At 47.3% G+C, this 25,562-nt stretch overlaps 1 protein-coding gene across 1 annotated transcript in view; it reads right to left on the reverse strand.

Annotated features, from left to right (window-relative positions):
• The window catches only part of LOC144610038 (polyunsaturated fatty acid 5-lipoxygenase-like), a 78,650-nt gene extending 55,200 nt beyond the window's left edge, over window positions 1–23,450 (reverse strand). The window contains exons 1-2 of the mRNA XM_078428511.1: window positions 23,212–23,450; window positions 11,064–11,262 (exon numbers count right to left, since the gene is read on the reverse strand). Coding sequence (XP_078284637.1) covers window positions 11,064–11,262; window positions 23,212–23,358 — 346 coding nt within the window. The 5' untranslated portion in view covers window positions 23,359–23,450. The remainder of the gene's footprint in view (window positions 1–11,063; window positions 11,263–23,211) is intronic.
• Window positions 23,451–25,562: the final 2,112 nt, after the last annotated feature.

The following is a 25,562-nucleotide window of genomic DNA, read 5'->3' on the forward strand; positions in this document are numbered from 1 at the left end:
GTTCGTGTACCATGTGTACATGGAGTGTGATAGTTGCAGCCCCTGTTTGGGTATCTAGAGGGGCTGCTCCTCCAGCTCTGGATGCATTTCAGCCCCGCAATCCTGATCTTTGATCATCCAGTATGGTGGTGGGGGGGGGGGGGGGGGGGCGAGGAGGGTCAGTTTGGGCAGGGGATATGATCTCCCTGTCGGTTTGCTCCAGGGCCTGGCAAAGATGGCCATTCAAGGGTCCAGGCAGTGGGCAGTCGAGGGTCCTGCCTCAGTTGACTGCCTGTTCCTCTTCGTGGTCTATGTCCGTGCCTGCGTGTCCCTGGAGAAGGAGCACATGGTGAACACAGGGAGAGAACGCTAAGCAGGGGGCACGTGTACAGCGGTAGAGTTTCTGCTACAGAAGACAGAGATAGATAGATTCTTGATGAGTATGGGTGTCAGAGGTTATGGGGAGAGGCAGCAGAATGGTGTTAGGAGGGAGAGATGAATCAGCCATGATTGAGTGGCGGAGTAGACTTGATGGGCCAAATGGCCTAATTCTGCTCCTATCACTTATGGTCTTATGACCCTCACAGCGCCAGGGGCCTAGGTTCGATCTTGACTACAGGTGCTGTTTGTACAGAGTTTGCACGTTCTCTCCGTGACCTGCGTGGGTTTTCTCCGGGAGCTATGGTTTCCTCCCACACTCCTTGCTATTGAGGCAGTGCAGCGTAGGTTCACGAGGTTAATCCCTGGGATGGAGGGACTGTCATATGAGAAAAGACTGGAAAGACTGGGCATGTATTCACTGGAGTTTAGAAGGATGAGGGGGGATCCGATAGAGACGTGTAAAATTATAAAAGGACTGGACAAGCTAGATGCAAGAAAAATGTTCCCAATGTTGGGGGAGTCCAGAACCAGGGGCCACAGTCTAAGAATAATGGGGAGGCCATTTAAAACTGAGGTGAGAAAAAACGTTTTCACCCAGAGAGTTGTGAATTTGTGGAATTCTCTGCCGCAGAAGGCAGTGGAGGCCAATTCATTGGATGAATTTAAAAGAGAGTTGGATAGAGCTCTCGGGGCTAGCGGAATCAAGGGATATGGGGAGAAGGCAGGCACGGGTTACTGATTGTGGATGATCAGCCATGATCACAAAGAATGGCGGTGCTGGCTCGAAGGGCCAAATGGCCTCCTCCTGCACCTATTTTCTATGGTTCCATGTTTCCAAAGACATATAGCTTTGTAGGCTAATGGGCTTGGTAAAATTGTAAATTGTCCCTAGTGTGTGTGGGATTGTGTTAGTGTGTGGGGATCACTGGTCAGCACGGACTCGGTGGGCCCAAGGGCCTGTGTCCGCGCGGTTTGTCTAAACTAAACTATTCACTGCTGGGGCTCGTGGATACGACTGACAATGCCGTCATGTGATGGTCGATGTTTGCAAACTGCAGGAACAGCAGGTTTAATCAATGTAGTGTGTAGGAAGTGTGCAGATGCTGGTTTAAACTGAAGATAGACACAAAGTGCTGGAGTAACTCAGCGGGATACGCTGCATCTCTGGAGAAAAGGAATGGGTAACGTTTCGGGTCGAGACCCTTCTTCATACTCTGAAGAAGGGTCTCGACCCGAAATGTCACCCATTCCTTCTATCCAGTGATGCTGCCTATCCCGCTGAGTTACTCCAGCACTTTGTGTCTATCTTGATCAATGCAGTACTTTGTAAACTGTGAATTTGTAATAAAGGTTAAGGAAACAAAGGGGTGGCAGGGGCAGGGGTTGGCAAGGAACAATGATCCCTCTCTCTGCACCATCTGATTCAACTCCTCCAGGATCAGAAGAAGCAAGGTGTATCGCCCAAGATCTGAGAGTGTTTGTCTCATGCTGTGTTCACACATCCCACGCCTTCTACCGTATCCGGTGTGAAAACCACTACCCACTGTTCCTAGTCCACCAGATCTAAACTGAATGTGTCCGACTCATGGTGTGTGATCTCTGTGAGCAGTGGCACAGAGTTTGTCACCGATCTGTATCTGGTCCACTGAGCCACGCACTTCTCAGCTCAAGAGGCAGAGACTCGCATTGCTGCAAACATGTACCTTTCGAACGCTCTTGAATCTAATAAGGACAAGCTTGCAGAAAACGAGTTAAGGTCTTTTTCAAGTCCGAATAAGACTCGGTCTTTTACGAGTAAAAGAGTAAAATCTTTACTCGTTAAGATTTACAAGTAAAAGTAAATCTTAACGAGTAAGATTAAGGCAGAGCAACAAGATGCTTCTTCAGAGCAACAATACAACGTTTTAGATTAGTGAGGTGGTTTGTGACTGAGCAGAAGTATGGTATGGTTCCCAGTGTGGAAGCCCCCTTTTATGTTTAATTTTGAGATACAGCGTGGAAACAGGCCCTTCGGCCCAGCGTGTTCGCACCGACCAGCGATCACCTATACGACATGAGGGAAGATTTACAGAAGCAAATCAACCCACAAACCTGTATGCCTTTGGAGTGTGGGAGGAGACCGGAGCGCCCAGAGAAACCCCACACGGTCACTTGGAGAACGTACAAACTCCACACAGATGGTAGCCGTAGTCGAGATTGAACCCGGTCTCTGGCGCCGTCGCGCAGCAACTCTACCGCTGCGCCACTGTGCCACCCCTCTCCCTCCTTCAGCGGCATCAACCTCTCATGGAGCTGCTCGGCGGGTGTTGGATCTGGAGTGGAACGGTATCGACAGTAGATGTCTCCTAATACCTCCTACTCCCACTGTTGCTCCCCACTCCATCATTTAATGTCACGATTGGAACAAAGACAGCCCGCTGCCTAACGCAGTGTTATGCTTCAAGACTACAGTACAGGAAGAGGCCATTTGGGCCAGCTCCATGCAATTATTGAGCTGCACCTCTTTGGGACGAGAAAGAAAACCCACGTGTTCACGGGGAAAACGTGCAAACTCCACACAGACAGCAGTCAAAGTCAGGACTGAGCTCGGGCTCTCTGGCACTGTGAAGTAGAGGTTCCACCAGCTGGCCCACAAGGCTGCAACAGAAATTTATATGGGCTGGTTCAGGATCGGGGGACTTCAATACTGGCTGTCTACCGTACCAGAATGTACAACAGTATAGCAAAGGAACAGGCCCTTCGGCCCACAATGTCTGTGCTGAACCTGATGCCACAGCCAATCTTATCTGCCTGCACCTTATCCATATCCCTCCATTTCCCGCATCCTGGTGCCTATCCAGAAGTCTCTAAATGCCACAATTGTTTCTGCCTCCACCACCCTGCAACACATTACAGGTACCACTTTCTGTGTAAAATACTCCTTTATCCACACATGGAATACTCTACACATCTCCTTTAAACGTTTCCTCTCTCACATTAATCTATTGCCTCTTGTATTTGATTTTTCCATCCGGCTAAATAGGTTCTGACTGTCTACCCTGTCTATGCCTCTTATAATTTTACATCAGGTCTCCCCGCAACCTCTGGCATTCCAAAAACCCCCCAATTGGAGGCCAATTCACTGGATGTTTTCAAGAGAGATTTAGATAGAGTTCTGAAGGCCAACAGAATCAAGGGATATGGGGAGAAAGCAGGAACGGGATACTGATTTGGGATGATCAGCCACGTTCATATTAAATGGCGGTGCTGGCTCATAGGGCCGAATGGCCTACTCCTGCACCTATTTTCTGTCTCTATGTTTCTAATCTAAGTCTGTCCAACCCAGTGGCTAATATTCCCTAATCCAAGCATCATTCTGATAAATGTCCTCTGCGCCCTTTCCAAAATCTTTCCAGTAATGAGATGATTCTCCAAACGTGGCCTCCCCAAAGTCCTTTAAAGCTACACCATTACAGTAACAATCCTCAGGGTCTGTCAATCTCTCGCACAATCTTCTATGGCTTAAATGAGATGACCGCTTACCTGTTCAAATTCTACAGTGCAGGCCCATCCTAATGATCTTGTTGTGTCAACTCCTTCACCTCAGGGATCTACACAGGCTAGTCACCAAGTATGTCCTCAGGTGACAGAATCAGGACCACACACACTATTGTGTAGGAAGGAACTGCAGATGCTGCTTTACACCAAAGATAGACGCAAAATGCTGGAATAACTCAGCGGGACAGGCAACATCTCTGGAGAGAAGGAATGGGTGATGTTTCAGGTCGAGACCCTTTTTTGTGACTATCTTCGACACATACTACTGAATGAGGGAATTTGCCAAAGCCATGTAGAATTGCAGTACAACTTGCTATCAGCATAATATCCTTAAGGCAGGTTTAGAGGTTATGTGCCAAATGCAGGTAGGTGGAACTAGTGTAGCTGGGGCATGTTGGCCAGTGTGGGCAAGTTGGCCTAAGGGCCTGTTTCCACGCTGTATCACTCTGTGACTCTATATAGCATGGAAACCTTTTGTGTTCTATGTCCCCTTTTCTTGTACCTCACTGAACACCACCATTTAACATTTCCCATTGATTAAATAACTTGCTTTTGTATCTTACCCTCAGATTTGGTTTAGTTTAGAGAGATCAGATATCTCTAGATATATCAGATATATCCGAGGGCACTGTGGCAAGTTGCGGGAGCCCTGGTTGAAATTTATGAGTCATCATTAAATACAGGAGAGGTGCCAGAAGACTGGAAGGTGGTAAATGTTGTGCCTCTATTCAAGAAGGGCTGCAGGGAAAAGGCTGGGAACTATAGGCCAGTGAGCTTAACATCTGTAGTTGGAAATTTACTAGAGAGAGTTTTTTGAAGATGTGACCAAAAAGATTGACGAGGGAAGAGCTCTAGATGTTGTGTACATGGATTTCAGCAAAGCATTCAACAAGGTTCCGCATGGCGGGCTGCTCTGGAAGGTTAGATCGCAAGGGATCCAAGGAGACAAAGCTGAATTGATGGAAAATTGGCTCCATGGAAGGAAGCAGAGGGTGATGGTGGAAGGTTGCTTCTCGGACCGGAGGTCTGTGACTACTGGTGTGTCTCAAGGGTTTGGTGCTGGGCCTGTTATTGTTTGACATCTGTATCAATGATTTGGATGAGAATGTACACAGCAAGATTAGCAAGTTTGCAGATGATACAAAAATGGGTGGTTTTGCAGAAAGTGAAGATGGTTGTGAAAAATTGCAGCAGGATCTGGATCGATTGGCCAGGTGGGCTCAGGAATGGTTGATGGAATTTAATATAGAGAAATGTGAGGCGTTGCATTTTGGGAAGTCTAACATGGGCAGGACCTATACAATGGTAAGGCTGTGTGGAATGTTGTAGAGCAGAGGGATCTAGGAGTACAGGTGCATGGTTCGTTGAAGGTAAAGTCACAGGTAGATAGGGTGGTCAAAAAGGCTTTTGGCAGATTGGCCTTTATCAGTCAGAGTATTGAGTATAGAAGTTGGATGTTGCAGTTGTATAAGACGTTAGTCACATTTGCTCCCCTTCACTCTGCAGGAACCATTTGAGAATCTGCAGAACTTTATACAATGTTATCCAGAGCACCAACATCTCTACAGCTTGCCGCGTTAAAACTCTGGGTTGTAGACCAAGGGTTTCTTAGAACTTATCAGCTTTCACTCTCATCAACTTCCCCAGTACTATTTTTTGACACCGCCATCTCCTTCAGTTCCTCATTTTCTAGAATCATTGGTCTCTGGTATTTCTGACAATTCTTTTGTGTTTTTATGAAGCTGGACATATTCTTCCGCCATATCCTTATTTCCCATTACAACTTCTCCTTACACTGCCTGTGTGGGCCCCATATTAGTCCTTTTTGATTCTCAGATACAGCATGGAAACAGTCTTTTTGGGCCACTGAGTCCACACCGACCATCGATCACCCGTTCACAGTAGTTTGATTATCCCACTTTCTCATCCATCCCCTACACACGAGGGGCATTTACAGCGGCCAATTAACCTACTTGGGACCACCCAATCTGCACTTCTGTGGGATATGGGAGGAAACAGAAGACGGGAGGAAACCCACGCTGTCACAGAGAGAACGTGCAAACTCCACTTGGACAGCATCTTAGAACAGGATTGAACCTGGGACTCTGGTGCTGTGAGGCAGCAGCTCTACTGCTGTGCCTCCCCCTGGTTCCATATCTGTGGACGTTCTTAATTCTTCTATTTCTCATTAGGCTGCTCCACTTTAGGGTTGCCAACTACCTCACTCCCAAATAAGGGACAAAGGGTGACGTCACCGTCCCGCGCCCCACATGACCTCACCCAGCCAGTGGCCACTTGCTCCCGCTCCACCAATGGCGCCACCCGGGCCGGGGGGCAGCTTGCTACGCAACCTCTGTTAGGCGGTGCCCGGGCCTACACAGTCCGGGACTACAGCGGCCCCTGGGCTACAGTGTCCAGGCTTACGTCGCCGTCCGGGCCTAATACAGGACAAGGGCAGCCCCGTAGCCCAAAATACGGGATATAGCCTGTCCCGGCTAATACGGGACAGTTGGCAACCCTACTCCACCTTCTCTCACACAGTCCTTCATTGTTATATCACACTTTCATGGTTCTCAGTGGCTTCTGGTAATTTTATACTTCTTTTGATGTAATATTATTTTAATTTCTCCTGTCAGCCACAATTTGTGCATTTTGTCATTAAACTTTCAGCGTGCTTTCTTAATCAACCACAACTATCTCTATCTTCACAGCCTCAGTTTCCTTTGAAGAAATGGAACACTCTAGTTTTGAGTAAACCATCAAAGTGCTCTTCTTATCAATTGACCACTTCTTGTTGCACAAACAAGATCTAAAAAGTCTGAACAAACACCCTGACCCAAAAAGTAATCTATCCATGTCCTCCAGAGATAGTCTGATCCGCTGAGCTACTCCAGCACTTGTGTCCTTTAGTAAACCAGCATCTGCAGTTCCCTAATTCTACAACCTAAGAGTTGGGATCTGTTTAGAATTCAGCAAAGGACGATGAAAGGACAATGCCTTAAATAAGGTGCCACACGTGAAGATGCTTAGGAAGATGAGAGCCCACGGTATCAAAGGGCAGACGGCAGCATGGATAGCAGGTTGGCTGGAGACAAAGAGTGGCAATATAGGGGACTTTTTTCTTATTGGCTGCCAGTGACTAGTGGAGTTCTGCAAGGGTCGGCACGTTGTATATAAATGAGTTGGACAAAGGGATTGAAGGCTTTGTGGATAATACGAAAATAGGTGGAGGGGCAGGTAGTGTAGAGAAAACAGGGACTGTAGAAGGACTTGGACAGGTTGGGAGAGTGGGCAGAGAAGTGGCAGATGGAATATAGTGTAGCAAAGTGTGGAATCATGCATTTTGGTGGGAGAAATAAAGACGTAGACTATTTTCTAAATGGGGAGGGAATCCAGAAATCGGAGGTGCAAAGGGACTTGGGAATGCTGGTGCAGGATTCCCAAAAAGTTAATCTGCAAGTCGAATCGGTATGGCAGGCAGTGACTAGTGGGGTACCGCAAGCCCCGGTGTTGGGACCGCAGCTATTTACAATATACATCAATGACTTGGATGAAGGGATTAAAAGTACCATTAGCAAATTTGCAGATGATACAAAGCTGGATGGCAGTGCGAACTGTGAGGAAGATGCTATGAGGTTGCAGGGTGACTTGGACAGGTTGTGTGAGTGGGCGGATGCATGGCAGATGCAGTTTAATGTGGATAAGTGTGAGGTTATCCACTTTGGTGGTAAGAATAGGAAGGCAGATTATTATCTGAATGGTGTCAAGTTAGGAAAAGGGGACGTACAACGTGATCTGGGTGTCCTAGTGCATCAGTCACTGAAAGGAAGCATGCAGGTACAGCAGGCAGTGAAGAAAGCCAATGGAATGTTGGCCTTCATAACAAGAGGAGTTGAGTATAGGAGCAAAGAGGTCCTTCTGCAGTTGTACAGGGCCCTAGTGAGACCGCACCTGGAGTACTGTGTGCAGTTTTGGTCTCCAAATTTGAGGAAGGATATTCTTGCTATTGAGGGCGTGCAGCGTAGGTTTACTAGGTTAATTCCCAGAATGGCGGGACTGTCATATGTTGAAAGACTGGAGCGACTAGGCTTGTATACACTGGAATTTAGAAGGATGAGAGGGGATCTTATCGAAACGTATAAGATTATTAAGGGGTTGGACACATTAGAGGCAGGAAACATGTTCCCAATGTTGGGGGAGTCCAGAACCAGGGGCCACAGTTTGAGAATAAGGGGTAGGCCATTTAGAACAGAGATGAGGAAAAACTTTTTCAGTCAGAGAGTTGTGAATCTGTGGAATTCTCTGCCTCAGAGGGCTGTGGAGGCCAATTCTCTGAATACATTCAAGAGAGAGCTAGATAGAGCTCTTAAGGATAGCGGAGTCAGGGGGTATGGGGAGAAAGCGGGAACGGGGTACTGATTGAGAATGATCAGCCATGATCACATTGAATGGCGGTGCTGGCTTGAAGGGCCGAATGGCCTACTCCTGCACCTATTGTCTATTGTCTATTGGTAGTAAAGAAAGCAAACTCAAACCCCGGCAATTATTTCAAGAGGGCTTGTATACAAAAACAAGGATGTAATGTTGAGGCTCTATAAGGTGCTGGTAAGGCTGGCTCTGGAGAGAGTCCAGAGGAGGTTTACAAGAATAATCCCAGGAATGAGTGGGTTAACGTATGATGAGCGTTTGTGAGCTCTGGGCCTGTACTCGGTGGAGTTTAGAAGAATGAGGGGCGATCTCATTGAAGCATACTGAATAATAAAAGGCTTGGACAGAGTGGATGTGGAGAGGATGTTTCCACTAAAGGAAGAGTCTAGGACTAGAGGTCATCGCCTCAGAATTAAAGGACATTCCTTTAGGAAGGAGATGAGGAGAAATGAATTTGTTTTTTTTTGTCACAGAAGGCTGTGGTGGCCAAGTCAGTGTATATTTTTAAAGCAGAGATGGATAGATTATTGATTAGTACGGGTGTCAGAGGTAAAGGGGAGAAGGCAGGAAAATGGGGTTAGGAGGGAGAGATAGATCAGCCATGATTGAATGGTGGAGTAGACCTGATGGCCTGATTCTACTCCTATTCCTTGTGACCTTGTGACCTTATGACCTTATGAAAGGGTTGTTTATGAAGGAGAGAATGGTAGCAAGCCTGTAGAGAACATAACAACTCTCTCCTAGCTTATAAAAACCTGGAAATAGGTGAAGAGAGAAACAGATTCATGAAAAACAAACGTAGGTTCCTTCTGGTCAGAATTGAGAGAATTTATGCTGTGGAACAATGAAATAATTTTTTGATTCTGTCTTCACAAAAGAGGAACCTTACATAAATGTAGAAGAACAGGATGTGGTGAGAGGGAGAAATTTAATTAAATCACATTTCCGGGGAAATGGTGTTAGTGAAATTGAAAATCCCTTTTAAATCTTTCCCCTTTCTCTTTTAATCTATGCCCTCTAGTTTTAAACTTCCATTTCCCTGGAAAAAGACTGCAGCTATTCAACTTATCTCTGCCCCTCACGTCTGAAGAAGGGTCTCGACCCGAAACGTCACCCATTCCTTCTCTCCAGAGATGCTGCCTGATCCGCTGAGTTACTCCAGCTTTTTGTGTCTATCTAAGATTTTATATACCTCTATAAAGTCACCCCTCAACCTCCTAGGCTTCAGGGGGAAAGGTTCTTGTCCTCTCCTGAGAAACTCAAACTCAACGGTGGCGCAGCGGTAGAGTTGCTGCCTTACAGCGAATGCAGCGCCGGAGACTCAGGTTCGATCCTGACTACGGGCGCTGTCTGTACGTAGTTTGTACGTTCTCCCCGTGACCTGCGTGGGTTTTCAACGAGATCTTCGGTTTCCTCCCACACTCCAAAGACGTGCAGGTATGTAGGTTAATTGGCTGGGCAAATGTAAAAATTGTCCCTAGTGGGTGTAGGATAGTGTTAGTGTACGGGGATCGCTGGGCGGCGCGGGCCCGGTGGGCCGCAGGGCCTGTTTCTGCACTGTATCTCTAAATCTAAAAATCAAACTAACATTGAATATTTTCTGCACCCTTTCCAACTGAATGACATATTTTCCACAGCAGAACTGCACACAAAACTGCACATGACCGTGGCCTCAGCAATGTATTATAAGGTTGTAACATGATGTCCCAACTCTTGGACTGAATATCCTGACCAATGAAGGCAAGAGTGGCAAACGTCTTCTTCACCAGCCTGCCCGTTGGTGTAGCCATTTTCATGAATGTGTACCTATACCCCTCAGCCTCTATGTTCTCCAATGCTCTCCAGAGCCCTGCCATTTCACTGCGCAAGTTCTGTCTGAGTTGAACTTAATAAAATATAATTCCCTGGCCCATTTTCCCAGTTGTTCTAGATCCTATTGTAATCTGCAATAACTTTCTTTCATTTCCATTATACCACCAAATTTGGCATCATCTGCCAATTTACTAATCCTACTAACTGTATTCACATCCAAATCGTTAATATAGATGACAATGTTAATGGACCCAGGGCATCTGGAATAGTTTCAGAATAAACAGTACCACCAAACTCAGGAACAGCTGTGTCCCTCTGTTACCAGGCTCCTAATAAACGTTCTTCCATAAGCCAGGGTACTGTCCGATTACCTCATTGCGGACATTGGACTTTGTCTCTGGAACTGTTGTGCTACAATGCTGAGAACTATATTCTTCCCTCTCTATCTTTCAATGCGCTTTATCTATTGTACTTAATGTTGTCTTGATTGTATTTCACAGAGTATTATCTGATTTGTTGGATTTTTACAAAATAAAGCTTTTCACTTCACCTCGATTCAATGTGACTATAGTAAACATAAACATACACAGAGCATTTGGACGGAAGTGGAGGGCTTCCTTCTCTCATTAGAGGCTTTGAAATTCTGCTGAGTGAGAGTCATTGAATGTACTGAAGGTTGAGAGATGCAGGTTTTTGTTGAAAGGGGAGTCAAAGGTTTGGGGAACAGACAGGAGAGAGATGTTGGAGCAAAGATCTTGTTTTATGGCAGAGCAGACTAGAGGGGCTGAATGGCCTACTTATAGACAATAGGTGCAGGAGTAGGCCATTCGGCCCTTCGAGCTAGCGCCTCCATTCACCTTCATCATGGCTGGTCATGCACAATCAGTACCCTGCTTATATTGTTAGCGCAAAGGTTTGGTGCTAACCTTTCCCATCCCGTAACTCGATCTCCTTGTCGTCAGCAATCCACCGGTAACAGGGGAACTCCTTATAGTCACCGTGGGGGGCTTTTATGGTGATGTATCTACAGTACCAGTCATCGTGCACCCAGTATTTGCGTTTCTCGATCTTCACCAACAGGATCTCCCCAATGTCATATAACACAGTCATCTCGTAGGAATCCACCTGTGGGAGGCAGAGAACAGAGTTAGTGGCAGCAAGCGGTCAGGAGGATGGGATGCAGGAACATTGCACCAGCTTCCAACTTCCATACTTTCCTTCAAAGCATGAAGAGACGTTTTGCCTGCACTTAGACTGAATTAAGGTGGGAACATGTAGAGATACAAACATTGAACCACGCTTCCCTGCATGTGCAGCAAGAGTTGCAGGTTACAAACAAGGAACTGCAGATGCTGGTTTACAAAAACAGACACAAGGTGCTGAAGTAACTCAGTGGGTCAAGCAGCATCTCTGGAGAACATAGATATTCTCATAGATTTAGAGAGTGTTAGTTCGAAGGAGAGGTTGGACCAAGTTGGAATGGTTTTTTTCTGGAACTCTGGAGGTTACGGGCAGACCTGGTAAAAAGTATATAAAATTATGCGGCTTAGAAAGGGTAGACAGCCAGAGCCTTTGGTCCAGAAATTGGAAATGGTTGAGACGAGGGTGCATCGCTTTAAGGTGAGAGGGGCAAAGTTTACAGTAGATGCGCAGGGCAAGTTATTTTTTACACAGAGGGTGATGGGTGCCTGGAACGGGCCTCCAGGGTTGGTGGAGGGAGATACAACAGTGGTATTTAAGAGGTTTTAGAAAGGTACCTGGATATGAAGGGAATGGAGGGATATGGATCCTGTGCAGGCAGAGGAGACAAGTTTATCTTAGCGTCATGTTGAGCACAGACATTGTGAGCCGAATGTGTTGTACTTCGTGGTCCGGTACCTGTTGTACCTTTGTTGAGACTGGACGGACCACGAGTACACGTGTTTAAAAAGGTTACAATGCTGGAGCTTAACTCCAGGCTGTTTATTCCGTGGCCACCTGGAACCAGAGTGACCACCTAATCACACCAATCCCTTATATACACATTACTACACAGGCAAACAAAGTAGTCCTTGGGATACAACAAAGTAGTCCCAGCAATATCACAACAGAATGCCCTGTCCCAGTGCTGTACTGTTCTCTGCTCTTTGTCATTGTTCATCAGTTGTTTCTCTTCATGGACAAATCCTCAGCAGAGTGAACTGTTTGTGACGAGTCGTGTTCCCTCCAGCCCCTCCCTGACTCCCAGCTCACTTTGCTTTGACTGTCTGCAGCAACTAATGCTCTCACATCCTTAACCATAAGGGGAAACTTCTCCTGCGTTGGAAGTAGAGCTAAATTTGTTCACACATTTCCACAAGTGGGTGCTGTTGAAACAGGCTGCCCCCAGGTGTAGCCCTGTGCAGGTGTTTCTAGGATTGTGGCAGGATCTTTGCTCTCAGTGACACTGGCATCAACTCCCCATCACCGGAGAGAAGCGTACACAACTCACCCACAGTGGCTCGTCCTGACCACTCTGCAGTACCATAGTGAGGATTACTTGAAGTTAGAGAAATCAATATTCAAACCACTGGTATGATTTCTCTTATTGGTATATTGATTTCTCTAACTTCAAGTAGCCCTTGCAACCCCTCTCTCTCCGTCCCTCCATCACCCAGGTCGTTGTACTAGTTTCAAAGTCGTCTTGTTGACTTTCATTGTCTGGAACTCGTTTTCACCTAGCCCACAGCTAACAATGGCGGCATCCTTTATCATTGTTCCTTTTTTGCATATCTTTCATTCATTTGTTCTATATCTCTCTCTATCACCGTCAATATCTCTCATTTCCCTTTCCTGACTCTCAGTCTGAAGAAGGGTCTCGACCCGAAATATCACCTATTCCTTTTCTCCAGAGATGCTGTCTCACCCGCTACTCCAGCTTTTTATGTTTATCTTTGGTTTAAACCAGCATCTGCCGTTCCTTCTGACACACCAAGACCACAGTCTTGGTTTTCCCAGAAGTGTCTGACCTCCTGCAACCCCACACACCAGCCTAGATTGCTCTGCCCTGCTGGTCAGGGTCAGGGTAAGGGTCGGGGGTCATGGCTGAGGTTGGGATCAGGATCAAGGTAGAATGGATAATGGAGAGCCAGTGGATGTGGTGTATTTGGACTTTCAAAAGGCCTTTGACAAGGTCCCACACAAGAGATTACTGTGCAAAATTACAGCACATGGTATTGGGGTAGGGTATTGACATGGATAGAGAACTAGTTGGCAGACAGGAAGCAAAGAGTAGGAATTAACGGGTCCTTTTCAGAATGGTTGGCAGTGACTAGTGGGGTGTCGCAAGGCTCGGTGCTGGGACCCCAGTTATTTACAATATATATTAACGATTTGGACGAGGGAATTAAATGTAACATCTATAAAGTTTGCGGATGACACAAAGCTGGGTGGCAGTGTGAGCTGCGAGGAGGATGCTATGAGGCTGCAGGGTGACTTGGATAGGTTGGGTGAGTGGGGAGATGCATGGCAGATGCAGTATACTGTGGACAAATGTGAGGTTATCTACATTGGTGGCAAGATCAAGAAGGCAGATTATTATCTGATGGTGTCAGATTAGGAAAAGGGGAGGTGCAACGAGACCTGGGTGTGCTTGTACATCAGTCACTGAATGTAAGCATGCAGCTACAGCAGGCAGTGAAGAAAGCAAATGTCATGTTGGCCTTCAGAGCGAAAGGATTTGAGTTTAGGAGCAAGGAGGTCCTACTGCAGTTGTACAGGGCCCTGGTGAGACCACACCTGGAGTATTGTGTGCAGTTTTGGTCTAATTTCAGGATGGACATTCTTGCTATTGAGGGAGTGCAGCGTAGGTTCACCAGGTTAATTCTCGGGATGACGGGACTGACATATGATGAAAGAATGGGTCAACTGGGCTTTTAAGAAGGACTTCAAGGGCAACTTTTTCACTCAGAGGGCAGTTCACATCTGGAATGAGCTGCCAGGGGAAGCTATCGTAGTGGATACAATTCCAACTTTTAAAAAACATTTGGACAGATATATGGATAGGAAAGGTTTAGAGGGCAATAGGCCAAATGCAGACAAATGGGACTAGCCCAGAATGCCAAGGTGGTCTGATGTGCCCGTTTCCCTGCTGTATGACTTTGTGTGATCATTCCATCGCTATTGCAGTACCCAACAAAAGGTGGTGTGGAACAAATTTCTTGGATATAGCTCTGCAGGACTGGACCAATTTTTTTATCTGGAATTTCAACAGAATAGGAAATTTGCTGTGGGTTTTAAGGTGCACCTGGCTCCAGTTGACAGAAGTTCCACTTAAAGTTCATTGCATTCTCTCGTCAAGAATCATCATTGTTAGCAGTGACTGTATGTTAATGGAGATAGTGAAAGACTGAACAAAAACAGCGCTGAAATTAAACGCTGTGGAATAACTAACAAGGTTAAAGAGAGATAAAATGTCCAGAATCCAGTGATTCCCACTTCGAACCATGATAAGATGGAGGTTAGGGACCCACAGATACTGCTGGTATTTATTCACAAAATGCTGGAGTAACTCAGCAGGTCAGGCAGCATCTCAGGAGAGAAGGAATGGGTGACATTTCGGGTCGAGAAGGGTCTCAACCCGAAACGTCGCCCATTCCTTCTCTCCTGAGATGCTGCCTGACCTGCTGAGTTACTCCAGCATTTTGTGAATAAATACCTTCGATTTGTACCAGCATCTGCAGTTATTTTCTTACACAGATACTGCTGTGATGATCCTCTAACATGGTTTTAAGGTGCAGGGTAAAAGATCTGAGGGGTAACTTTGTCACACAAAGGGTGGTGGGTGTATGGAACAAGCTGCTGGAGGAGGTAGTTGAGGCAGGGACTATCGCAACGTTTAAGATATAGTTAGACAGGTTCATGGATAGGACAGGTTTAGAGGGATATGGGCCAAACGCAGGCAGATGGGACTAGTGTAGATGGGGTATGCTGGTTGGCATGGGCAAGTTGGGCTGAAGGGCCTGTTTCCATGGGGGAAGACTATGACCTTACCTACAACCCTAGGAAAATGTTGCATCACTGTTCATTTACAGCAGCAGAAACACATCAGGAAATTATTCAATTCATGCAAAAAGCTTGCAACAGGTTACTAGAATCTGTTGCTCAGAGAATGACTGTGCATTTCGAGAAATCAGGGTTGATCAGTCCTGCTAAGGTCAAGTCAAGTCAAACAAGTCTAGTTAAATATTTTGGGCTGGCATTGTAGGTTTTATTTCAGCGAGTTTCCATGAATTTTCTCAAGATGGAAATCCCAAAAGCATTCTCCAAGGTTCTCATATATCACTGTTAACAAAAATTACACAATGGAATTGGGGATAATATTTTGTCACGGATAGGGCTAATGAGCACACCCTTAAACTGTTCAGAAAATGATTCTTCTCTGGCCCCTGTGGATCCGTACAGAAACACAGACTTCCTGTTACTCAAATCATTCAAAGGCACGGCATTTCTTTCCACTGCTATGTGGAATGCACACAGCTTTATCTCCCCCTGAAACCCAACAACCGGTCAAATTTAATCAGCCTCATGTACTACCTTGAGGACATAAAATGTTGGATGGCACAGAACTTCCTTCAACTAAACGAGAGCAAGTCTGAGGTCATCCTATTCGTCGTCGTCCCCCGACTCCATCAAAACGACAACAGGCAGCCTTGGAAGACTATCCTCCCTAGTCAAACCGCATGTCAAAAACCTTGGCGTGATATTTGACTCTGCATTAAAGTTTGACAAGCAAGTCAACGCTGTGGTAAAAGCCAGCTTCTTCCAGCTGCGTACCATAGCTAAAATCAAACCATTCCTCCAATTTGAGGACATTGAAAAAATCATCCACGCATTCATTTCCTCCCGCCTAGACTACTGCAACTCCCTCTACACTGGGATCAGCCAATCATCCCTGTCCCGCCTGCAATTGGTCCAAAATGCCACAGCGAGACTCCTGACGGGTACCCGTAAAAGTGACCACATCACCCCGATTCTGGCCTCTCTCCACTGGCTCCCAGTACAGTAAAGAATCAACTTCAAGCTCCTTGTATTCACATACAAAGCCCTAAACGGGCTTGCCCCCCCCCCCCCCCCCCTATATCAAAACTCTTCTAACCCACCACTCTATCTCCAGGTCCCTCAGGTCGGCCGACTTGGGGCTACTGACTATCCCGCGGTCTAGGCTTAAGCTCAGGGGTGACCGCGCTTTTGCGGTTGCAGCTCCTAGACTGTGGAACAGCATCCCTCTCCCCATCAGAACTGTCCCCTCCATCGACTCCTTTAAGTCCAGGCTCAAAACCTATTTCTACTCCCTAGCGTTTGAGGCCCTCTGAGAGGGCGCTGTGAACTGTTTATGTATGTGCTGTTATGTTTGTGTGCCATTGTATGTTCGTTCTTAGTACCTGAACTGATGTACAGCACTTTGGTCAACGTGGGTTGTTTTTAAATGTGCTATACAAATAAAATTGACTTGACTACTCTTAACCTCACTCAGTTCTTCTGCTATTGCACTTTAGAGTTTCTACAGCATATCAGATTGCACCATGATCTTTGCCCCATTGGATGCTTTGCATTGTATTTTATCTGTGGTATTTCTCATTATCATGCATACTGTTGATTATGCACGCTTCATGCAAACAAGGAACTACATTGCACTTGGGTGATATGGCAATAAACTGATCAGAAACTGAATCTAATAGAGAGGTAGATATATAGGCTTGATGTATTCAAGCTAGTTGGCACAATTAATGGCTCAGTTAAGAGCAGTAGGTTATAAAATGGTGATCTAGTGAGTTTGATGAAGTGCAGAACAGAGATCAAGTCCGATCTGTAGTTTAAACAGTAACCAGCTAAAAACTGAGATGGAGCAGAGAAATTTAGAGTAGCAAGGTGCAGGCATTGAGGCCAGTGCACAAATATAATGCTCGGTACAGAGGCCGAGGTTGTTGCCTTTCATTTCAAGACGGCTGCAATGCACATGGTTATGTTACACCTGCAGAGAACTGTGGTCAAATCACAGTAGGAGCCCCTCAGGGAAATGGAGCTGAACCTGTTAGATGTAGTGTGGAGTGATAACCGGGACAAGAGAGTCGAGTTACAAGGTAAGGTTCTCCAGGTAAGACTCGTAATCCCTCGAGGTTTATAGGAGATTAAGGGATATTTTTTATTATCTCGTGTGTGATCAGAGTTATAGACCTTCATAGCACCGAAACTGGCTCTTCAGCCCAAGTTATCCATGCCGACCAAGTTGCCTAACTGAACTTTTCCCACTTGCCTACACCTGGCCCATGTCCCTCCAGCCCCATCCTATCCATGGACTTGTCCAAGAGTCTTTTAAGTACCATCATTGTACCTGCCTGTACAACTTTTTCTAGTAGATACAAAATGCTGGAGTAACTCAGCGGGTCAGGCAACATCTCGGGAGGGAGGGAATGGGTGACCTTTTGGGTCGAGACCCTTTGGGTCATGACCCGAAACATCACCCATTCCTTCTCTCCCGAGATACTGCCTGACCCGCTGAGTTACTCCAGCATTTTGTGTCTACCTTCGATTTTAACCAGCATCTGCAGTTTTGTTTCCTATACAACTTTTTCTAGTAGCTCATTCCTGACACCCACCGTGTGTAAAAGCTGGCCCTCACCTCCCTTTTAAATCTTTCATCTCTCATCTTAAATCTATGGTCTTTTAATTTAATGACATCCTTCGTATGGCAGGGCGACCAGAACTGTACACAATACTCCAAATGTGGCCTTACCTATGTCCCAACTCCTTTACTCAATACCCTAAACCAGAGGACATAGGTTTAAGGTGAGGGGGGAAAGATTTAGTCGGAACCTGAGGGACACATTTTTTTACCCAAAGTGTGGAAGGTACATGGAATGAACTGCCAGAGGAAGTAGTTGTGGCAGATAATATCACAATGTTTAAGAAACATTTGGGCAGGTACATGGGTCGGATAGGTTTAAAAGGATAAGGGCCAAATGCAAGAAGGTGGGACAAGTTGGTTGTTGTGAGCAAGTAGGGCAGAAGGACCTGTTTCTATGCTGTATGACTCTGTGCAATGAAGACCTGCATGCCGAACACCTTCTCCACCACCCCATCTACCCTGGGATGGCAGGACTTTCATATGAAGAAAGACTGGATAGACTCGGCTTGTACTCGCTGGAATTTAGAAGATTGAGGGGGGATCTTATAGAAACTTACAAAATTCTTACAGGCTAGATGCAGGAAGATTGTTCCCGATGTTGGGGAAGTCTAGAACAAGGGGTCACAGTTTAAGGATAAGGGGAAAGTCTTTTAGGACCGAGATGAGAACGTTTTTTTTCACACAGAGAGTGGTGAATCTGTGGAATTCTCTGCCACAGAAGGTAGTTGAGGCCAGTTCATTGGCTATATTTAAGAGGGAGTTAGATGTGGCCCTTGTGGCTAAAGGGATCAGAGGGTATGGAGAGAAGGCAGGTACAGGATACTGAGTTGGATGATCAGCCATGATCATATTGAATGGCGGTGCAGGCTCGAAGGGCCGAATGGCCTGCTCCTGCACCTACTTTTTATGTTTCTATGTTTACCTTTCAAGGAGCTATGCTCTAGCCACACCCCTTGGTCTCTGTTCTCTCACCCACCCCAAGTTTCTACCATTTACTGCACAAATCTTGCCCTGGTTTGTCTTATGCAAATGCAACACCTTGCATTTATCTTAATTAAAATCCATCTGCCATTCCTTGGCCTATGGTCCAGTTGATCAAGGTGCCATGGTAAGTTTCAATACCCTTCTTCACTGTCCACCGTACCACCAATTTAAGTGTCATCCACAAATGTAACAACATCAATGGGATTGATGTCTTTGTGGCCAAGTTTGTGGATGATGTGATGATAGGTGGAGGGGCAGGTGGTTTTGAGGCAGCAGGGGTACTCTGCAGAAGGACTCGGATAGGTTGGGAGACAGGGCCAAGAAGTGGCACATGGACCCAGGTGCACAGTCATGCACTTTGGTGGAGGTCATAAAGGCCCAGACTATTTTCTGAATGGGGAGAGGATTCAGAAATTGGAGGTGCAATGAGATGTGGGAGTCCTGGTGCAGGATTCCCAAAAGGTTCATTTGTAGGTTGAGTCAGTACTAAGGAAGGCAAATTCAATGCTAACATTTATTTCGAGAGGACTAGAATATAAAAACAAGGGTGTAATGCCAATGCTTTATCAGGTGCTGGTCAGACCACATTTGGAATATTGTGCGCAGATTCTGGCTCCATATCTGAGGAAGGATGTGCTGGCTCTCGATAGGGCCCAGAGGAGGTTTATGAGAATAATCCCAGAGATGAGTGGCTTAATGTTTGGGGAGCGTTTGATGGCTCTGCGCCTGTACTCGATGGATTTTAAAGGATGAAGGGAATCTTATTGAAATCTACCAAATAATGAATGGCTAGATGGAGTGGATGTTTCCAGTAGTGGGAGCATCTAGGCCATTCATTATCTTTGGTAGGTTTCAAAGAGATTCCCCTCATCCTTTTAAATCCAGCGAGTACAGACCCAGAGCCATCAAACGCTCCCCAAACATTAACCCACTCATCTCCGGTATTATTATCATAAACCTCCTCTGGACCCTATCCAGTTTGAGAAACAATCCTCTACCACCACCACTACCACTCTCTGTCTCCTATCTTTAAGGTAAGTTTGTATCCAATTAACTAGCTTGCCCCGAATCTCATGTGCACTAACCGCCCAAACCAAGCGCCCAAACTAACCGCCCGCCCAAGCTAACCGCCCGCCCAATCCTCCATAACACCTCCTCAACAAACTCAATCAAGTTAGTGAGTCCTGATATCCCCAGGCACAAAGCCACGCTGGGTGGCACAAAGCCACGCTGGGTGGCACAAAGCCACGCTGGGTGGCACAAAGCCACGCTGGGTATCCCCAATCTCCTCTGCTTGCACATGGTCCTTTTCCCTCCATTCCCTGTATACCCATGTGCCCACCTGAAAGCCTAAATGCCACTGTCACAGCTGCCTCCACCACCACCCGGGTAGCATGTTCCCGGGACCCACTACTCTCTCTGCAAAAAACTTGTTCATCTCCTCCAAACGTTGCCCCTTTCATCCTAAAGCCATGGCATCTACTTTAGTTTAGTTTAGTTTAGAGATACAGCACGGAAACAGGCTCTTTGGCGCACCGAGTCCGCGCCGACCAGCGATCCCCGCACTCTCACACGACCCTACACACACTTGGGACAATTTTACATTTTTACATTTAGACCAAGCCAATTAATCTACCAACCTGCACGTCTTCAAGATTCAAGATTCAAGATAGCTTTATTGTCATCCAAATTGGACGAAATTCAGGAGTGTGGGAGGAAATCGAAGATCACAGAGAAAACCCATGCAGTCACGGGGAGAACGTACAAACTCTGTACAGACAGCGCCCGTAGTCAGGATCGAACCCGGGTCTCTGGCGCTGTGAGGCAGCAACTCTACCACTGCGTCACCATTCTCTTTTGACATTTTCACCTTGGGAAATAGGTTCTGACTGTCTACCCTATCTATGCCTCTCATAATTGTATATATTTCTATCTGTTCTCCCCTCAAACAAATTGATCCAAAGAAAACAATCCAAGTTTGTCCAAACTCTTCTCATAGGTAATATCCTCGAATCCAGGCAGCATTCTGGTAAACATCATGTGCATCCTCTCCAAAGCCTCCACATCCTTCTAGTAATGGGGCAACCAGTAATGCACATAACACTCCAAATGCAGCCGAACCAAAGTCCTATAAAGCTGCAACATGACGTACAGATTCTTATACTTAATGCCCTGGCAGATGAAGGCAAGCATGTCATTCTTTACCACGTCGGTAGACACAAAATGCTGGAGTAACTCAGCGGGTCAGGCAGCATCTCGGGAGAGAAGGAATGGGTGACGTTTTGGGTCGGGACCCTTCTTCAGACTGATCTTTCTTTACCATTCTACACTTGCATTGCCACTTCATGGAGCTATGGACTTGGACCCCAAGATTCCTCTGCACTTCAATGCTGTTAAGGGTCTTGCCATTAACTGTATACTTTTGCCTTACATTCAATCTCCCAAAGTGTAACATACACTTGTTCAGATTTAAATGTATCTGGCACCCATAACTGATCTACAGGCCACGATATACCTTGTGTAGATGGGAACTGCAGATGCTGGGTGAAACCAAAGATAGAGACAAAAAGCTGGAGTAACTCAACGCGACGGGCAGCATCTCTGGAGCAGAATGGGTGACGTTTGGGATCAAGATGGGTATGAAGAAGGGTCTCAACCCGAAACATCACCCATTCCTTCTCTCCAGGGATGCTGCCCGTCCCGCTGAGTTACTCCACGATATACTTTGACAGCCGTCCTCCCTGTCTGCAACACCTCCAATGTTGGTGTTGTCTGAAAAATCACTAACCAACCCATCTACACTTATGTCCAAGTTGTTTATATATACCACGCTGTTTATATATACCATTTTGTTTCTATATACCACACTGTTTATATATACCACGCTGTTTATATATACCATGCTGTTTATATATACCATGTTGTTTATATATACCACACTGTTTATATATACCACACTGTTTATATATACCACACTGTTTCTATATACCACACTGTTTCTATATACCACACTGTTTCTATATACCACACTGTTTATATATACCACACTGTTTATATATACCACACTGTTTATATATACCACACTGTTTCTATATACCAGTTTCTATATACCACACTGTTTATATATACCACTGTTTATATATACCACACTGTTTATATATACCACTGTTTCTATATACCACACTGTTTCTATATACCACACTGTTTCTATATACCACACTGTTTATATATACCACACTGTTTATATATACCACACTGTTTATATATACCACACTGTTTATATATACCACACTGTTTATATATACCACACTGTTTATATATACCACACTGTTTATATATACCACACTGTTTATATATACCACACTGTTTATATATACCAGTTTCTATATACCACGCTGTTTATATATACCACGTTGTTTATATATACCACGTTGTTTATATATACCACGTTGTTTATATATACCACGCTGTTTATATATACCACGCTGTTTATATATACCACGCTGTTTATATATACCACGTTGTTTATATATACCACGTTGTTTATATATACCACGTTGTTTATATATACCACGCTGTTTATATATACCATGTTGTTTATATATACCACGTTGTTTACATTAACAGAGGCCCCAGCACAGATCCTTGCAGAATAGGTCACAGACGTCCAGCCAGAATAACACTCTTCCACCACAACCCTCTGTCTTTCAGGAACAGCTTTTCCCCTCAGGCTGTTCGCCTACTGAACCTGACTCGGGGGGATAGCACCTCACCTACCACTCTGCACTTTATAATCTCATTTAATGGGCAATCAATAATTTACCTGCTCTCGTTGATGGTTTAACTTCACCGTTTACATGCTTCAAACTCTAGGTTAAATGCTTTACCTTTTACCGTTTACATGCTTTAATCCCCTGTCTATGTGTATTGTACTGTCTAATTGTACTGTGAGGTATCGTATTGTACTGCACTGTTATCCCCTGTCCTATATGTTTTGCAGCTGTGGTTCCCGGAGGCACCTCTGTTCCGTCCCATTCGTTGCATGATCTGCAAGGATTGGAATGACAACTAAACTAAACTATAACTAAACAACCAAGTAATTGTGGTGGTGGTGGTGAGAGATGGGAGAGGGGGGATGAGGTGGGAGGGGAGAGGAGAGGTGGGATGGTGTGGGGGGGGGGGTCAAGGGTGAGGAAGTGAAATCGGGGGCAGGGAGAGAGAGGGAGGGTGAGGGTGTAGAGGGAGGGAGGGGGTGTAGAGGGAGGGAGGGGTGTAGAGGGAGGGAGGGGTTGTAGAGGGAGGGGGTGTAGAGGGAGGGGGTGTAGAGGGAGGGAGGTGTAGAGGGAGGGAGGGGGGTAAAGGTGTAGAGGGGGGGGGGTGAAGGTGCAGAGGGGGGGGGGGGGGTGTAGCTCTGGGGCCGCGCTACCCGGGATCGGGGGTCTCACCGCTCCGCGCTCGAAGTCGTCGTAGAGCGGCTTGTCGAGCAGTGTGCGCTCGCTGCTGCCCTCGGTGCCCACCAGCGTCAGGTAGATGTAGTCGTCCGTGCCCGCGAACCACTGGAGACCCGTGGCGACCGTCACCGTGTAGATCATGGTGTGCGCTGCCGGGCTGGGTGGGTGCGGGGTCCGGGCGGGGTGGGTGGGTGCGGGGTCCGGGCGGGGTGGGTGGGTGCGGAGTGGGTGTGCTGGTCCGGTGCAGGTCCGGACAAGGAGCCGCGCTGTGGGCTCTGCTGCTCAGCCGACCGGCGCCTGTGGGGTGGAGTGCCCCCGCCCCCCGCCCCCCTGTGTCCCTCCCCCACCCCCCCTGTGTCCCTCCCCCGCCCCCCCCTGTGTCCCTCCCCCACCCCCCCTGTGTCCCTCCCCCACCCCCCTGTGTCCCTCCCCCACCCCCCTGTGTCCCTCCCCCGCCCCCCTGTGTCCCTCCCCCACCCCCCTGTGTCCCTCCCCCACCCCCCTGTGTCCCTCCCCCACCCCCCTGTGTCCCTCCCCCACCCCCCTGTGTCCCTCCCCCACCCCCCTGTGTCCCTCTCCCCCGCCCCCCTGTGTCCCTCCCCCACCCCCCTGTGTCCCTCCCCCACCACCCCTGTGTCCCTCCCCCACCCCCCTGTGTCCCTCCCCCCACGCCCCCTGTGTCCCTCCCCCACCCCCCTGTGTCCCTCTCACTGTGTCAGTCCCTCTCCTCTCCCTGCTCCCCACCCATTCTCCAGCCTCGCAGTCCCGGCATTTCTCACCTGTCTTGAACAACCTGACCACTGAGTTGAGTTGAGTTAAGTTTATTCTCACGTGTACTGAACAACAGGGCGAAGCTTTTCACAAACACAGAAGACACAGAACTCAGCGGGTCAGTGTTTTCTCTGGAGAAAGGGAATAGGTGACGATTCGGGGTGGAGACCCTTCCTCTCCAGAGACGCTGCCTGACCCGCTGAGTTACTCCAGCACTTTGTGTCTTCGGTTTAAACCAGCATCTGCAGTTCCTTCCCACGCGGTGAAAAGCTTTCGTGTCGCGGTCACCAGTCAGCGGAGAATCGTGAATCTACACGGAATTACAACCGAGCCATCCACAGTGTGCAGATACAGTGCCGGAGTAACTCAGCGGGTCAGGCAGCATCTCTGGAGGGAAGGAATGGGTGACGTTTCAGGTCGAGACCCTTCTTCCTGCCCTTCTTTCACCGGGTGAAGGCTCTCGACCCGAAACGTCACCCATTCCTTCCCTCCAGAGATGCTGCCTGTCCCGCTGAGTACTCCAGCATTGTGTGATACCTTCCATTTGTACCAGCATCTGCAGTTATTTTCCTACACATCCACAGTGTGCAGATACAAAATATCGAATCGTCTTTAGTGTAAGATAAAGTCCAGTAAAGTCCGATTAAAGGTAGCCCAGTGGTCTCCAATGAGGTAGATTGGTGAAGGCATGGTTCAGTTGTCTGTAACTGTCCCTGAATCTGGAGGTGTGCGTTTTCACACTTCTGTACCTCTTGCCGGATGGGAGAGGGGAGAAGAGGGAGTGGCCGGGGTGAGACTGGTCCTTGATGATGCTGCTGGCCTTGCCGAGGCAGCGTGAGGTGTAGATGGAGCCAATGGAAGGGAGGTTGGTTTGTGTGATGGTCTGGGCTGCGTCCACAATTCGCTGTAATTTCTTGCTCTCAGATGGAGTTGTTCCCAAACCAGGCTGTGATACATCCTGATAAAATGCTTTCTATGGAGCACCTGTAGAGGTCAGTCTGTGGTCCCTGGTTCTGGGTTCTCAGTCAGGGAACCCCTCCCCATGTCTACCCTTCCCATCCCTGCATGAGTAGCACAGTGGTACAGCTGGTGGAGCCACTGCCCCCATCACTAACCACCAGGGTTCAATCCTGACCGTGGGACTGTCTGTGTGGAGTTTGCACGTTCTCCCAGTAACAAGGTGGGTTTCCAAACCTGACTTAGTGCTGTGTGACTCATGGCACCCAAGTTCCATCACAGTATCTGAAGGGGCTGCTCCTCAAGGTTTGGCTGCATTTCAGCCCCATGCTCCTGATATCTGGTCACCCATTACAGAGGGGGGAGGGTCGGGGAGGGAGGGGTGGGGGGTCTCCCTGTTGGTTTGCTCCTGGGCCTGGCCAAGATGGCCATTCGCGGGTCTAGGCAGCGGGTAGTTGAGGGCCGTACCGGAGTCAGCTGCCTGCCCTTTACCGGGCCTACGCCCGTGCCCACGTGTCCCCAGAGAGGGAACACGCGGTGCCCACGGGCTCTGGAGGCCTTCCGTGATCACTGGTCGCCGCGGGAGGTCGAGTGTAATATTGATGATGTTGACGTTA

The sequence above is a fragment of the Rhinoraja longicauda genome, chromosome 35 (genome assembly GCF_053455715.1).
Source record: "Rhinoraja longicauda isolate Sanriku21f chromosome 35, sRhiLon1.1, whole genome shotgun sequence".
NCBI lineage: Eukaryota > Metazoa > Chordata > Chondrichthyes > Rajiformes > Arhynchobatidae > Rhinoraja > Rhinoraja longicauda.